General features: G+C 41.7%; 1 protein-coding gene across 1 annotated transcript in view; it reads left to right on the top strand.

Annotated features, from left to right (window-relative positions):
* Positions 1-17,263, top strand: part of alpha-Man-Ib (alpha-Mannosidase class I b) — a 132,016-nt gene that overhangs the window by 69,266 nt on the left and 45,487 nt on the right. Inside the window, exons 2-4 of the mRNA XM_080284962.1 lie at positions 467-610; positions 6,848-6,906; positions 8,862-8,959. Coding sequence (XP_080141088.1) covers positions 467-610; positions 6,848-6,906; positions 8,862-8,959 — 301 coding nt within the window. The remainder of the gene's footprint in view (positions 1-466; positions 611-6,847; positions 6,907-8,861; positions 8,960-17,263) is intronic.

Raw genomic sequence — 17,263 nt, 5'->3', positions numbered from 1 at the left:
AAGGAGATAGGTGGTACAACTGGAAATCAGTAAATGTCATGGCTAAAGCACAGTGAGAGAGAGAGAGAGAGAGAGAAAGAGAGATCCTTCACTAAAAATGCATATACAGTAGTGTTATGCATGGTGTTTTGATATTTTTAATAAAAGTTCACTGGGTCTTCCTGAAAATACTTTTATTGTACCTCAACCTCATTTTTCCTCCCTTTCTCTAAGAAAAAGGCAGAGTCAGCTTGTACAGTGAAACTTGTTTTCATTGCATTGATTAGCTATCATTGGATGTTGAAAGAAATCACTGATGTCAGTCATAGACTTGTATAGTACTTTTTTTATTACTGTATGCAGTATTTTCAATACTTGTTTATTTTTATTGTTGAACCTCACCCCATCCATAGGGGATGAAAAAATGATGATGATGATTATGAAGAAAATTTGGAAGTTGTTGATGGAAGTGTTATTTTCATTATAGCGGTGGAAACAGCTGCCACGGTTGCAGCGTGTGGTGCTGATAATGTTATTGGTGGCTGCCGTAGTGGGGATTATGTATGCCTTGGTCACCCATGCCCAGCCACCTGACCCTCCCCCGCCACAGCCGCAGATAGACCACCCACCTGTGAGTCCTTTTTAGCAAATCCTCTTTACTTAGCCTATATATTGAGTTTTATATGTTCTTTTTATTGTTAATTATTCTGTTGTTGTTTTTGTTGTGATCCCATGCTCATTTGGACTTAAACCCAGTGGACTGCAAGACACTGATCACCTTGTCTGGGTGCTTTCAGAGTTATCATGTTTAGCTTGTGTTGAATAATTGTCTCTTGTGAAAGTGAGGTACATGAGGTACAACAGATGTGTTGTGGCATGGGGTACTGCTTTGCCATGAGGTCATAGTGGATTGCTAGTAAGTTTTATTTTGTGTTGGTACTGAAACAGGGAAGGGTGGTGACCACATCATAGTTTAGCTGTATGCCTTCAACATAACATGAATAAAAGATCTCCGAGAGGGCTCAGCTGAAGTAGACAGTTTCTTAAAGTCCACCAGGTTTACATCCAGATAATCCTGGTGCAACATAAACAACCACCACCACTACCAGTAGTCACTTTTACAATAATGCATTGCAATAATATAGTTCAGTTTTCACACCCACAGCGGCAAGGTAACATTCACACCTCACCCTCCTTGAAGTCATCACTAATATCATACTCGTATGTGCTTTAATTTAAATCACATACTTTTTACCATAGTTCCATAGCCAAGAGTTTTCATAACTAGAACATTTTTTACTTAACAGTTCTCTTTCCATCCTCACCAACCACCAGATGCACTGAACAAAATATGATAGTTTTATTGGTTTAGTGCATTCACGCACTAACAGGTATAGTCAGGGACTGTTCCATTGCATGAGCTTTACACTGGTATGTCATCACTTTTCCCTCCAAATGGATCATGTCAAAGAGAAGCCTCAAAGTACAGAGAAATATATGAGACCCCTCCCAGTCTAGGAATATTAGACAGCAGAGAAAATCTATATCTATCTATTGCCAGACGCCTCAATCCCGTTTGGGGTGGCCACAAACAAATCGCCTCCACGACGTCCTGTCCCCTGCCATTTTACTGCCCTGCTCCCAACTCACACCCCCCTCTCTCATGTACCTCTCCATCCCATCCCTCCATCTCATCCTCGGCCTCCCCCTCCCTCTTCCTTCCTCCACCTCACTCACATACACTCTCTTTGTCAGTCTTTCACCCTCCATCCTCTTCTTCACATGACCAAACCACCTCAGTGTGTTCCTCATAACACTTCCTATCACATCCACACCACAACACTCCTTTATATCGTCATTCGTCAGCCTGTCTCTCCATGTGACTCCACAGGCTCCTCTTAAGTAACTCATTTCCACTGCTCTCACTCTTGACTTGTGTCCTTCCAACAATGTCCAAGCTTCACTTCCATACGTTAGAGTTGGTATCACAATACTGTCATGTAGTAACTTCCATGCTCACTTCCCTGTTTCTTATCACTGCTTTCAAAGAACCAGCAACCTTTCTTCCCTGCTGCACCCTTTCAAGCACTTCACCCTCCAAACTTCCGTCCTTACTCATCACACTACCCAAAGTACATAAACGTACTCACATTTTCCATTTCTTCACCACCCAACCTCGCTGTACATTCACTGACTTCACCTCTCTCAAAGACCATCACTTTACTCTTCCCTACATTCACCTTTAGATTCCGTTTCTTACACACTCTCCCAAATTCATCCACCAAGCCTTGCAGCTCCCCTTCATCTTCACTCAGCAACACAGTATCATCTGCAAACAACAGTACAGGGAGTTTCCAAACATTATCCTCTCTCACCAGGGCCACTCCAACATCCACTACCCTACCTTGTACCTCTTTTATTACCCCATCCATGAACAGATTGAACAACCATGGAGACATGACACATCCCTGCTTCAACCCAACTTTCAAAGAGAAAAATTCACTTAGTTCACCATCCACACGCTCTGCAGCCTTAGCACCATCATACATACTCTTGACAGCATTCAACAACTTTCCATCTACTCCATATATTCTTAATACTTTCCACAATCCTTGTCTATCCACCCTGTCATATGCTTTCTCCAAATCCATGAAAGCTGCATACAACTTCTTTCCCTTCTCTAGAAACTTTTCCACTAAAGATCTAAGAATGAATATCTGATCTACACACCCTCTTCCCTTCCTAAAGCCTCCCTGTTCTTCTCCAACTAATTCCTCTGTTGTTTCTCTAACTCTGTCAATAAGTATCCTACCATACACTTTTCCTATTATACTAAGAAGACAAATGCCCCTATGATTACCACACACTTCTTTTTCCCCTTTTCCTTTGTACAGGGGAATAATTATACCTGACTTCCAATCCTCCAGGACTCTACCTTCCTCCCAGGCCAATCTGCACATCTTCCACATCCATTCTACTACTATCTCTCCTCCATACTTCAGCATTTCACCACACACTCCAGCAGAGAAATGCTGGAAATAAAATAGGTGAAATATTAGACAAACTCTTGCCACAGATAGTGCATGAAGTGTATTATTTAACCATTGTCACATCATTTTTTAGTCATAATGTATATCATTTGTTCAGACTGCCATCATTTTCTGTCTTTATTGCTCCAGTACATTCCATATTATGTACAATAAATCCTCATTGTAAGTTCCCTTTGTTAACCCTTGCCAAGCTGCAGACCCCCATATGAGGCACAATGAAGGTCTGCACAGGCCAAGCTGCAGCTTGTGTTAGGAGATTAATGCTGTGGGGTAATGAGACCTGGGCAGTAAAGGAGAGGATATTTGTAGGCTCAAACAAACAGAAATGACAGTGAATAGATGGATGTGTAGTGCATCCTTCAATGCAAGACCTGGGGGATCAGGATTGCAATTGAGGAGTTAAAAGGAAGAATAGGACAAATGTATTGGTGTTGTGATGAGAAGGGGTAGATTGAGATATTTTGGTGTATTGAGAGGATGTTCTCCCTACGTGTCAAGTGGGGTTGGTGGAGGATTAGTGCCCCTCCCTGTAAAACAATTAACTCTGAGCCCTTGGCCACCCCGTTTGGGATACATGGCGTCTGGCAATGAATGAATGAATGAATGAATGAGAGGATGTAGATGACAGTTGGGTGCGGAAGGTGAGAGGTGTGAATGGTCGAGGGTAGGGTTGCGAGAGGCAGACCAAAAACAATCTGGGACGAAGTCACAATGTGACGTCATGGATAAGGAACTGAATAGGGAGGCTGCCAGAGACGAAGGTGAGAGGTGTGAATGGTCGAGGGTAGGGTTGCGAGAGGCAGACCAAAAACAATCTGGGACGAAGTCACAATGTGACGTCATGGATAAGGAACTGAATAGGGAGGCTGACAGAGATGAAGCGCATGGAAAGCTGCCATCAGGTGACCAAGGCCTATGCATGGTGGCATGTTGGAACCTTTACAAATGAAACAATACAGTACAATAAAAATTACGCAGCTGGTAAACCACCTTGCAAAAAAATTTTAAACCCATTAGGGGATAATATTCTTTTGGGCAGTGAAGTTATCAATAGATTAAAATGTCACTACTAAAGTTATGAAGCTGATTTGTCAGTTTCTCCTAAAATACAGTACCAGTTGTATGGAAAAAGTTTTGTCATCATGGCATACATCCCCGATATGAGAAGGTTTGTAATGTCAAATGTGCCAAATTCGATAAACTGAGAGAAAAAAGTTATATATACAGTAGTCCCTCATTTATCTGGACACTTAGTTTCCGGACGTGTTCATTATCCAGACACTGCACCTTGGTTCTGTTAAACCATTATGCGAATTTACTTGCTGTTATCTGGATGTATAAGTCTCCAAGAACTTTGGCCAGCCGACCAAGATGTTCAAACATTTGGTATCACGGTCTCTGGACTTGAGTCGTGAGTAGTCTGTAACCCATAACCAGAGCTAAAATGCCCATCCGCCCCTGTACTGAATGGTCAAAGCTGCATGCTCATCCATTCACTCCCAGTGAACCTCCAGCACCCGAGTAATACAGCTGTTACCCGTAAGCGGTGTCAAAACGTCCATACGCATCCCCACCGAATGTCCAATGTCGCACAGCCACCGGACTAAGTCTTTCCCAACCGCCACCACCATCGAACAGACCACAAGCCACGAGTACATGTCCATTGTCCAGTGACAGTGGCTGTCTGCCTCTCTAACGAATGTTGAAAGGCCTCCGTTCACCGTGAGTTGTGTTTCCGCATGGCCACTCGGCGTCTAACAGACCGCAAGCCATGAGTAAATGTATGGTAAAAGCACCCTTCTGCCTGTTGACAGAAGGAGGAGAATCTTGCCCACAGCCTCACATCTTCCCCCCTCCTGTCCCTCCTCCATACCCTCCCGGCTCCCTCCTCACCCCCTCAGTCCCTACCCTCCTCCTCTGTGGTGAGAACAGACTCTTGAGTTTTCAAAGCTTTTTGCAATTTATTCGACTACTTGGTCATATCAAAATTCTGCCAAGTCCATGAGAAAGCTCATGAAATTCTGCATCTAGACATATGCTTAACTCTTAGAAGGTTCTGGCAAAATTTTGCACTAGGATGGAGGGAAGTTATAGGATGGAGGGAAGTTATGAAGGTAAGTTTTACTCATGAACACTTTATTCTCACTACATTTCTGTACTTTTTCTTATCAGTGTTATGTGTTATGAGAAATGAGAACACACATAGGATTACCGGTACCCATATTAATATTAAACATCAGAAAAACAATGCATAACCAACAAAAAACTTGAAGACAGTTTGAAAATCAGTTATCTGTGACGAGTGCTCCTGGGGTTCAAAAAAAAAAAAAAAAAAAATCCATGGCAAAATATGCCACCGGAAAATGTTTATATTGATATAAATGGTATACCATCATCTTCGCTGGTGTTTATCCCATAAGATGAGCTGCTAAAAACACATAAAACTGATAAGTAAAGGTACAGAAATACAGTGAAAATAAAGTGTTCAGGAGTAAACTTAACCTTCATATAAATTCCCACCATCCTCGTGCAAAATTTTGCCAACACCTTCCAAGAGTTAAGCATATGTCTAGATGCAGAATTTCTTGAGCTTTCTCATGGTCACTTCGGAAATTCGATACCACCAATAGTAGTCTAATAAATAGCAAAAAACTTTGAAAACTCACGAGTCATTGTTATCACCATGGAGGAGGGTAGGGACTGAGGGAGTGAGGGGGAGCCAGTAGAGTATTGAGGAGGGACGGGATGGGGGGAGAAGCAAGGTTGTGGTCAGGATTCTCCCCTTCTTTGCATAGGCAAACAGGCGCTTTTACCGAACATTTACTTGTGGCTTGCGGTCTGTTAGATGCCAAGTGGCCATGCAGAAAAACACAACTCACTGTAACTAGGGGACTTTCGACGTACAGTAGAGAGGCAGACGGCTGCTGTCACCGAACATGTACTCGTGGCTTGTGGTCTGTGTTCAATGGTGGTGGTGGTTGGGAAAGACTCAGCATGGTGGCCATGCCACATTGAACATTGTGAGGATGCATACAGACATTTTGATACCACTTGCGGGTTACAGTCATAGCACTTGGGCGCTGGAGGTTCGTTGGGAGTGATCAGACAAGTGCGTGGCTTTGACTTTTCAGTACAGGGCGGATGGACATTTTAGCTCTGGTTGTAGGTTACGCACTACTTCCCGCTCACGACTCAAGCCCAGCAGCCACGATACTGAATGTTTGGACATGTCGGTTGGCCAGTTGAAGTTCTCGCTGACTTTTACGTCCGGATAATAGCAAGTAAATTCAGATAATGATTTAATAGAACCAAGGTCCAGCGTCTGGATAATGAACACGTTCAGATATTCAGAGTCCGGATAAATGAGGGACTACTGTATGTATGTAGCAGAGCTGCCCATTGATGTCAGGCATGTCCAGGCTGGCTGCTACAATGCATACAGTAATTTACCAACAAGATAATTGAATGGATCAGCTTATATTAATAAGGGACACTACTAAACAAATCCTCCCATGATAACTGAGACATTTGGTGTAACATTTTGTTTGACTTGGATGTGTCACTAAAGAATACAGTAGAACATTCTGTTGACATTACTGTACTATTTGCAACACTTAATTGCATTTGCTGTATTTAACGGTATAACCTTGTTTGTCTCTACAAATAGACTGCTCAAAACATACATTTTAAAGTACACATCATCTAAGACAGGTAAGTTTACATAGCAAAACTTAAAAGTCTAATTACTTACGGATGTGATGTACTATGCTGTGCCTAATATTTATTTACACTAAAGTTTCCTGTAATTTATCTGACAGGAGAATAACCTGACACCACCACCACTTCCACCACATCCCCCTCATCTACCCAGGGACAAGTAAGATGAACCTTGTATTGTTTGTCTGTTGTTAACCTCATTCTGCTCTTGAATTAACCCATTCAGTATGATATATATATATTTTTTTTTACTGCCTTCAGACAGTTCTGTTAAGTATATGAGAGACTGAACTGGACTAGTTAAGTGTGACATTCATTAATCTCTTCGGTACAAAAAGTCGTACCTAAATTGAATAATGACATCCGAAGGTAGCAAGAATAAGTATGTGGGGAAAAAAAAAAAATGGGGTGGGAATTGAAGGGGATTAATTTCAGCATACCTATTCTCTTTAAGCCCTTTGTTGTTTTAAAGGCTCCAACATGCATGCATATGTTGGCCTCGGTCACCCAATGGTAGCTTTCCATGCTGCTCGATCACTGGCAGCCTTCTTATTCAGTCCTTCGTTGTTTTTTGTTTTTGTTTTTTCTAGTTTTTTTTTCTTACTTAGGTACCTCTTGTAGTTAGGAATTAAAAACCATCCCTAATAACCCCGTCAGTACTGTTACACCTTTTTCTTGTGTAGTATTATTGCGTCCTGCATAGGATTTTATATTTGCACTGGGGAGACCTCTTGTGGCGAAGAGAGTACAGTGATATACCGTAATTTGGCTTTGGATATGTACCTACAGGATACTCATTCCCCCCCACAAAAATTGATGTCAAAACACTTAATCTGTGTAGGTCAGGGGTCACTCCTTAGCTGAAGAAATCATTTCTGTCATTGGCAAGTGTAAAGGGTTAGCAAACATCAACAGTTAATACTGTACTGTGTAAACAACAGTAATTATGGTGTATCATTGACAAGGAACTTGATTGCCAGTGCAAGTATTTAAGCTTACTCATTGCAAGTAGAGCAGCCCACACTATAGTAGTGAATGTATACCTATCATGGGTCTAATAAAAATGTAGGAAAAGCTTGTGCCCAGTCATCCACAAGCTTCCATACAACAACAGTTATAAAATAAATGGGGACTCATACTTGCGGTGTTCATGGAGGTCATTGTTTGCCCCTTCATTCTGAAAGGTCACTGCTAACATAATTATGTACATGTCATTTATAAAGGCATCAGCATGCCTGCATGTGTTGGCCTTGGTTACCAAATGGCAGCTCTCCATGCTGCCTGATCATTGGCAGTCTCCCTATTCAATCCCTTATCCCTAAGTTGTATGGAAATGTATGGTGGTGACAGAACTAAGATGTCATCCAAACCAAAATGGTGGAAAACTTGTCAGTGATGCTTGTAGCAGACCATAGCAAGTCAGTTTTTAGTGTGCATAGTAAATCAGGAATCAGTAACCTAACAGACCAAAATATAAGCTAGTAGTATTTGAATGAACACAGTGTATATAAGGACGTTTAACCTCATGGATCCTGGTGACATTCATGTTAATTTATTCTTGCTGTTACCAGATAATTTAATTCTAGTTTGGAAAGGCCTCTGATATAGAAGGGTTATATTAAGGCCATATCTAATCTCTCCATTTTGAAAAGTTCATCTTAAGCTGAATAAAAGTCAGAACATGGGAAGAATAAAGTAGAAAAGATGTCCTGGGACTCAGTTGGTGAAGCATACAAGGAGCAGTTCAGTCCAAAATGTAACTGCTGTAATGATATGTACTGTATCCGCACTGTAATATCGTATTTTTGCTGCACCTCATTTTGCAATAGTTTATATGGTGGTGGTAGTAGTTGTAGCCCCAGCGTCAACTAGCATGTGAACTCATGGGCTGTAGATGGAAGTTGCCATTCCCTGGTAGTCCACCAGCCACCTTTTGGGGGATAGGGAGGTAGTTAAGGGACATTTGTGTAACCTAGCAGCACACGTGCAGTTTTATCAGTAAAACTATATGAGAGCAGAGATTTATGATTCTGACAGTATTTGTAAATATGAGCGAAACATCATGGAAGTGAAGATGGGCGCTCTTGATAATGCTTCTGTTTGCAGCCAAGGCAGAGAGGCAGTAGTTGAGGACGACAGTCAGAGAGAGGAGGGTGGAGGAGTGCAGGATGGCAGGGATCAAATAATTCCCCCACCTGGACTCCCACAGAAGAGTAAGTCTGTTGCTTGCATATTGATTCTAGCCCCTTCAATCCTATGGCATATTTTTTAGCTTTTTCTTTGCTGCTCTCCAACCAGCATAAGGGTTATATCTTGTACTGAAGGAATTAATAGAGACTATACATGACCCCTCCAGACTGAAAATATTACCTTAACATTTTTCTATGGACAGCAGGAATACAATAAAAAATAGGTCCTTAAATTGAAGAGGTTATGTATGTGGTATAGAATACAGTGATCTGTTGATTATTGTGTGCTTGGTTATTGCAATTTTTGTTATCACAGTAAGATAAGAATCTGCACTTCTGCCATTATAGTCGATTTTTTGGTTAAAAAACATTGTAATCATACACCTGAGATCGTTTCTACCAACAATAATGGTTCAGTGGCTGTCGTTTCCAATGACTTTGAGGGATTTAAAGATCAGGCCTTACTTGAGAAATTAATCCCATACAGTGGAAATCATTATCTCTCCATCCCCTAGCGTCAGAACCAGTGTTGTAGGTCTTGAGACCGGTCTTGGTCTCGAGACCAGTTTGATGTGGTCTTTGTCTTGATCTTGGTCGTGCTTGATGTGGTCTTGATCTTGATCTTGGTCTTGAAGCTTCTGGTCATGGAGTTTTGGCTTGAGACCAGGTCGAGACCAGCATTATAAAGTGCATCGAGGCATGGGGAAGATCGGAATTTATGATCTTACACGGAGAAAAATCACAGCTGATTCAATTCCTGGAGCGCCATACAGCGTTGCACTTTCTATAGATACTGCCTGGCGAGCGCTACGGTGATGATGCATGAGCTGAGCCCTGCGAGCGCCAATAGAGCGAGTCGAGAGAGCATGCATGACATGGCCATTCTCTCAGTGATAATCTTCGTTTGCACGCATGCATGTTTGCAGCTCTGTTCACCTCCGTGTACTTCATATACGTGAATGGTGTATGCAATTCCCGCACCCTTCGTATACGTACACCACAGGTTTAGCCAATTCTCTTGGAAAACGTAACCACAAAAATTTCTATTCTCCTATGTTTGTTTCTTCATGCCAGTGAAGCAATGAAAGCAGAAATATTTTACCTAGATGGTCAGTTGTTCACATGAATTAAATTTTGTAAATATATTTCCTCCCTTACAGAGGCATAGCCAGGATTTTGGAGCAATGGGGGCCAAGTCAGACATCAGTGTCTTCCAACCTTTCAAGTTATGACCCTTCAGAGCTTCCAAATGGCTATCATGGAGGCCTGCAGTGACTTCTGTGACCTTTATAGAAAAAATCAGAATATTTTCTAGTGTTTCACAGCCATCCTTGTATTTCATACAACTTATTCACCCATGAGTGGGGGGCCATGGTCATGTGGCCCAGTGGCGTTTCTAGCTCCACTAAAGTGGGGGGCCACCTGAAGGCCGATAAATCATCTGTAGTAGCGAGAAGGGCAGTGAGCCGACTCGAATGAGGGCCCCTTTCAAGAGGGAAAATTAGTGAAAACTGTTCTCTTAAACAAATAGTGGGTACCACCTTGAGAAGTATTTGGAGCACTTATGGAATAAAAATATATATTTTATATGTGAAAATTTTTTGCTTCCCTCCTCAGTATCCCGAAACCTTTCCAGTCTCTTGTGTAATTATATTGAAAAATAGGTAGTCCTCCTTGACTGTTCACAAGAAACGAAAGATGAATATGTTGTGTATGGAACGTTTGGGCATGGGTAATGCTCGGAGAGAAGTGCGAAAATTAGGCTTCAGAAAACCAGCTTTCGCATGAGGAATATACAGCTATCTATGAGTACGATGGCAATGACAAAGTATGCAGTACCATAAATTTACCTTCAGAACCTTACTTTCGAAAGTTTAAACACTTAAAAAAAACTTTCAAAAGCCATAACATCTGTGTGCAGGTCTGTAGAGAGCTATGGCCGCGCCCTGGGGTGCCTGGAAAATGTTGGCACGGTCCAGAAAAAGATGCAAAATTGTCACAGTCCTGGTGTGGGCCCAGGTCCCTCCATACTTGAGTTTTGGCCCCGGGAATTATCTATTGCCCTCTTATCTCTTTCATTCTTCTTAGTAATTGTCTTCCCAGAAACTCCTTGACCTCAATCAGCTTATGTGTGATAATCAACTTAAATTCGTTTAAAAGGTGTTGAGTATTGCATTGATACATAATCTGCAACCGGGTGGTTGGGATACTAGTGCACTCACTCGAGGGGCCGAGATGCCCGTGAATACTGACCAGCAGTGGAGCACCTTCAGGCTGCAGCTACTTTTCATTCATTCAGCAGACACATAAATTCTTGGTCTTGGTCTTGGCCTTGGTCTTCGAGGGTCAGGTCTTGGTTTTGGTCTCGGAGGATCTGGTCTTGGTCTTGGTCTTGGTCTCGGAGGGTCTGGTCTTGGTCTTGGTCTCGTGGTACCTGGTCTTGACTACAACACTGCTGAGAACCCTTACCTCAGGTCCATCTCAGGTTTCTCTCTGGTATGTGTTTCTTCCATATTGTGCCCTTTTCATCTCATTTTATTAACCTAAACCAGCCTATGTGAGTTTCTGATACTTACCATAACAGTATGTATTTATTTAGTGGGTTTAGATTTTAATGAAAGGGAAAATGGGTACCAATAGGATAAATCCCAAGAGTTCTTTGCCTTTGTTATTGCACAGTTTCATTGTCATGCACCAAACTTGGTACCAGTTATGTGTGATAACCAGGGCATCTCTGTACTGTTACAGTAACTGAGTTTTCATCTATAGCATGCAGCTGACACATTACTGTTACCTTCAGTTTGTAGCCTTTCTGTTGAATTTCCAATATATACTACAGATGAAGTTCTTTATGCACTTCTTAACTTTCTCCATCAGAGTACTGTATATGGCGTATTCCAAATATGGAACCGTAATATTGTACAGTAATGTATATATGAGGCCCCTATTAGGATATCATTAAGCGCCTAAAACATTAAATGGAGAAAAAGTTAAAATTTCACAACTATCAAACTATCTATCTATCTATCTATCTATCTATCTGTCTATATATATATATATATATATATATATATATATAGATAGATAGATAGATAGATAATATATATATAATAAATATATATATATATATATACTGTATATATATATATATATATATATATATATACTGTATATATATATTCCTATTCCTACACTCCTCATGGGGAAACGTAGGATTGGATGATGGATGGATGGATGGATGGATGGATATATACATACACTGATCAGTATATCCATCCATCCATTGTCCAGTCCTTTATTGCCCCATGAGGAGCATAGGAGCCTGGGGCTAGGCAAGTTGGTCCTGACATTTAAGATGAGAGTGACTAGCCTCACTCATCCCTGAGTGGCATTAGGTGAGCAATATACCTCAACCACTCCTTGGATATGCACCTTCACTGGCTCACTCTGACTGGAGCGCTGCAATTACCCACTAAACCACCAGGCGCCATAATTTGGTCATAAGGTTACCACCCAGGGTAGTACAGTAAATGGTTTCCTGGTGTACAGGAAACCATTCAGCATGTCACTCAGTGTAGATTCACCTGTAGGCAGAAGGAACAGGAAAGAATGAAGGAAAGAAAGACAAAAGAGGGAGTGTCAAGTCACATCCTTATATTATATATATATATATATATTTATATTTGTGGGCTCATTGCCTTTGGTTCCTTCTTCCTCACGTAAATATATATATATATATATATATACACAGTAATCCCTCTAATATCCGAACGCCCAATATCCGAACATCCCCACTAACCGGACATAATCCTCCTGGGATCCAATATTCCCAAAATGGGCCAAAAACCGCAAAAAAATTAAAAAAAATCTGACTTTTTTCCCTCCCATAATTTGAAATTCCCGCCTGGCCCCAAACAGCTGTTACACCATGGTCCCTTCACCCCTTCCTTCCTCCCCCTCCCCCCTCCCCTGTCAGGTTGCCATTTGGTATTTTTCATTACCAGGTGTGGGCCAATTTGGTAATGAAAAATTCGTTTGGTAATGAATTAGAATAATGCATTACCAAATGGATTTTTCACATGTATGAGGATACACAGGATGGAGATGGTGGATTGTTTGCTCTCTCTGATTAATCTGCTACCCTACATAGTGTGAAAATAATCAACATGGTGTTAGTTATAAGGAGAGTGATTACATGTATTTCCACTTGTATATATAATTAGTGAAGAATATATGCTAGCTTTACGAATTTGGTAATGAAAAGTTATATTTGACAATGAAAGTTGAGGAGATTGGTAATGTGGCTGTTGCGATCTGGCAACTCTGTTACCCCACCAACATCAACAGTCACAGCTTAACTCCGATGGAGAGCAGATACTCATAACAGTGCAAGCCACAGGTGCTTGTTTTTTGTGAATAAACAGTGAATAAACTGCAATACCTTGCCACTAGAACACACGGGAATTTACAGTGTTGTGCAGTGTTAAGAAATTAGAATTTAGAGTGCAGAGGATTAACTGTGGACTGCAAACTGGCGGTTCAAACCAGTCCAAGAGCAAGGGACTTGTAAGTACCCAGAATGTTTAATATTGTATAAACTCACCTCTAAAACCTCATTTTATGGTTCTTTTGCATTTATTTCAGTCTTTTATGTCCCTTATTGGTGTGATTTGGGTCTTAAATAGGTGCAATGCATGTCCAGAGGGAGTTGTATAGGTGTTTTTCAGAGTTAGGGTCCATAAGTACAAGTCCATAAGCTGGGGCCCAATATCCGGACAGGACCACTATCCGGACCTGCCTATGGCTCTATTGATCCGGATATTGGAGGGGTTACTGTATATATATATATATATATATATATATATATATATATATATATTTACATTTGTGGGCTCATTGCCTTTGGTTCCTTCTTCCTCACATAAATATATATACTGTATATATATATATATATATATATATATATATATACAGTGCTCGTCAGAAGTATGGGGCGCCCTGCGTCCCTCCTGAGAAACAAACCTTTCAACATTGAAAAAACATATAAATAATGCATTTTATTTACCTTTAGTGCTTCGTAGGGTAGCCTTTACGTTTCTTCACGGACCTGAGACGTCTTGGAAGTGAAAGGGCGAGGCTCCTGAGGTGCTGGAGGGGTATTTTGTCCCAGGAGTCACGAATGGCGGCTTCCAGCTTAGGCAGAGAGCTCACGTCCTTCCCTTGGAGACTCTTCTTTACGAGGTACCAGAGGTTTTCAATCGGGTTGAGGTCTGGGCTATTTCCTGGCCAGTCTGTCATGAATGATACCTCGCAGTCACGAAGCCAATTGGTGACCGATTTGGCCTTGTGAGCAGGTGCACCGTCCTGCTGAAACACTCGTGCACCTGTTAGCTCTAAGGAGTCTGGTAAATGATCACACAGAAGCTCCAGGTAAACATCCTGATTCACTCTGAGGTTCTTGGGAAGTACAACAAGCTTCCCCAAACCCTTCCCTGAAAAACAACCCCATACCATGAGTGAATCAGGATGTTTAACTGTGCTTTCTACATACCGTGGGTCAAGTGGGTCACTACCTTTGTGTGCTCCTCTGTTACAGGTAACACTAAACGTTGCCTCATCAGACCACAACACTGACAACCATTGCTCCTCACCCCAATTTAGATATTTATTAGCAAAGGCAAGCCTACGAATTCTCTGGCTGCTAGAGAGAAGAGGCTTTTTCACAGGCCTGTGACTTGTGTAACCAAGCTCATGCACCCTACGAGACACTGTTCTCACTGACACCTCACCAAACACTTCTGGGTTGCTCTCCTTAATTTTCCTTGCACTCACACAAGGATTAAACTCCACTGCACGTTTTAAAACATTAACAGACCTTGGGGAAGTTTTCCTAGGCCTACCAGACCTCGGTTTCTTTGTGGGAACTTCACCACTGTTTTCCTCCCGAAACCGCGCACACCAATGACGCACTGTCGATCGTGCCACACCAACCAATTCACTAATTTCCTTTGTCTGGTGGCCTGCCTCCTTTAGAGCAATGATCTGGGATATGATTTCACTCGATAGTTCACGGGTAGGTGCCATAACAAAGTTTTGAAGGCCAAAACACTGCGGGACACTCGGTAAAAAATGGCGCAATTTGAGAGGGACACTCGGCGGAGTTCCTCTCTCTCAGGCAGCCCGTGGGCGACTGAGGCGGGAACCAACCAGCGCGTTGGAAGGCCTCAGGCTACCGTGACGTCATGCTCGGAGCTCAAACTTGTGGCTCAATTCTTACCCCCAAAAATGGGTGATTCTTTTTGGGCCATAAGTATTGCGCGCCCGGCGGACAACGCTGAATACTTCTGACGAGCACTGTATATATATATATATATATATATATATATATATATATATATATATATATTTATATTTGCTGGCTCGTTGCCTTTGGTTCCTTCTTCCTCACATAAAAATATATATATATATATATATATATAAAATGGTAGGTGGTGGCGACCATCATCCACTCACTTGATGAAGTGCTGCCTACTTCTTCCTTAGCCTTTTTCATTCTTTTTCTGAGTCTGCCCTCCTCTCCTCCTATTTCTCCCATCTTTCCTGTCACTTCTTATTGCTTTTCTTTCCTTTACAGGTGGTTTTACATTGAGTGACAAGCCAAATGGTTTCCTGTAAGCCAAGAAACCATTTAAAGCGCTGGGTGGTAACCATATAACCAAACCATACGTGCTTCCTACGTGTCAGCAGGTGGGTTGGTGAAGGGTTAGTGCCCCTCCCTGTAAAAGAAATAACTCAGAGTCAAATGGCCACCCCTTGCGGGATTATGGCATCTGGCAATATATATATATACACATTCATCCAACGAAGTTAGTAGGGGAGTGAAAGATAAAAATGGTAGATTACTAGTGGAGAAGGGAGAAAAAGTGAGCAGATGGAGAGAACACTTTAAGGAATTCTTGAACATAGAGAATGAGAGTAATGCAATACAAGTGGATGGGGAATGGCTGGGAGAAGGAGGGATGTGAGAAGAGAGGAAGAAATCAATAGGATGGAAGTTGTGGAAGCAATGAAGAGTATTAAAATGGGGAAAGCCCCGGGAATTGATGGAGTGTGTGTGGTGCAATGCTGAAGCATGGGGGAGAGATAGTAATAGAGTGGACGTGGAAGATGTGCAGATTGGCCCGGGAGGAAGGTAGAGTCCCGGAGGATTGGAAGTCAAGTACTGTATAACTATTCCCCTGTAAAAAGGAAAAGGGGAAAAAGAAGTGTGTGGTAATCATAGGGGTAATGGGAAAAGTATATGGTAGGTACTTATTGACAGAGCAAGGGAAATAACAGAAGAATTAGTTGGAGAAGAACAGGGAGGTTTTAGGAGGGGAAGAGGTTGTGTAGATCAGATATTCATTCTTAGATCTTTAGTGGAAAAGTTTCTAGAGAAGGGAAAGAAGTTATTTGCAGCCTTCTTGGATTTGAAGAAAACATATGACAGGGTGGATAGACAAGGTTTGTGGAAAGTATTAATAATATATCGAGTAGATGGGAAGTTGCTGAAGGCCATGAAGAGTATGTATGAGTTTGCTAAGGCTGCAGTGCATGTGGATAGTGAACTGAGTGAATTTTTCTATTTGAAGGTTGGATTGAAACAAGGACATGTCATGTTTCCATGGTTGTTTAATCTGTATATGGATGGGGGTTATAAAAGAGACACAAGGTAGGGCAGTGGATGTTGGAGCGGCCCTAGTGAGAGCGGGCAGTGTTTGGAAACTCTCTGTACTGTTGTTTGCAGATGATACTATGTTGTTGAGTGAAGACGAAAGGGAGCTGCAAGGCTTGGTGGATGAGTTTGGGAGAGTGTGTAAGAAATGGAATCTAAAGGTAAATGTAGGGAAGAGTAAAGTGATGGTCTTTGAGAGAAGTGAAGTCAGTGAATGTACAGTGAGGTTGGATGAGGAGGAAATGGAAAATGTGAGTGTATTTAAGTATTTGGGTAGTGTGATGAGTAAGGATGGAAGTTTTGAGGGTGAAGTGCTTGAAAGGGTACAACAAGGAAGCAGTGATAAGAATTAGGGAAGTGGGCATGGAAGTGAAAAAGCTAGTACATGACAGTATTGTCATACCATCTCTAACATATGGAAATGAAGCTTGGACCTTGTGGGAGGAACAGAAGTCAAGAGTGAGAGCAGTGAAAATGAGTTATTTGAGAGGAGCATGTGGAGTCACATGGAGAGACAGACTGACAAATGAGGAAGTGAAAGAGCATTGTGGTGTGGATGTGGATGTGATAGGAAGTGTTAGGAGAAACACATTAAGGTGGTTTGGCCATGTGGA

This window comes from Coenobita brevimanus, chromosome 103, assembly GCF_032717465.1.
Source record: "Coenobita brevimanus isolate Jiangsu-jjx chromosome 103, ASM3271746v2, whole genome shotgun sequence".
NCBI lineage: Eukaryota > Metazoa > Arthropoda > Malacostraca > Decapoda > Coenobitidae > Coenobita > Coenobita brevimanus.
This window is presented reverse-complemented; position numbering and strand designations above follow the sequence as displayed.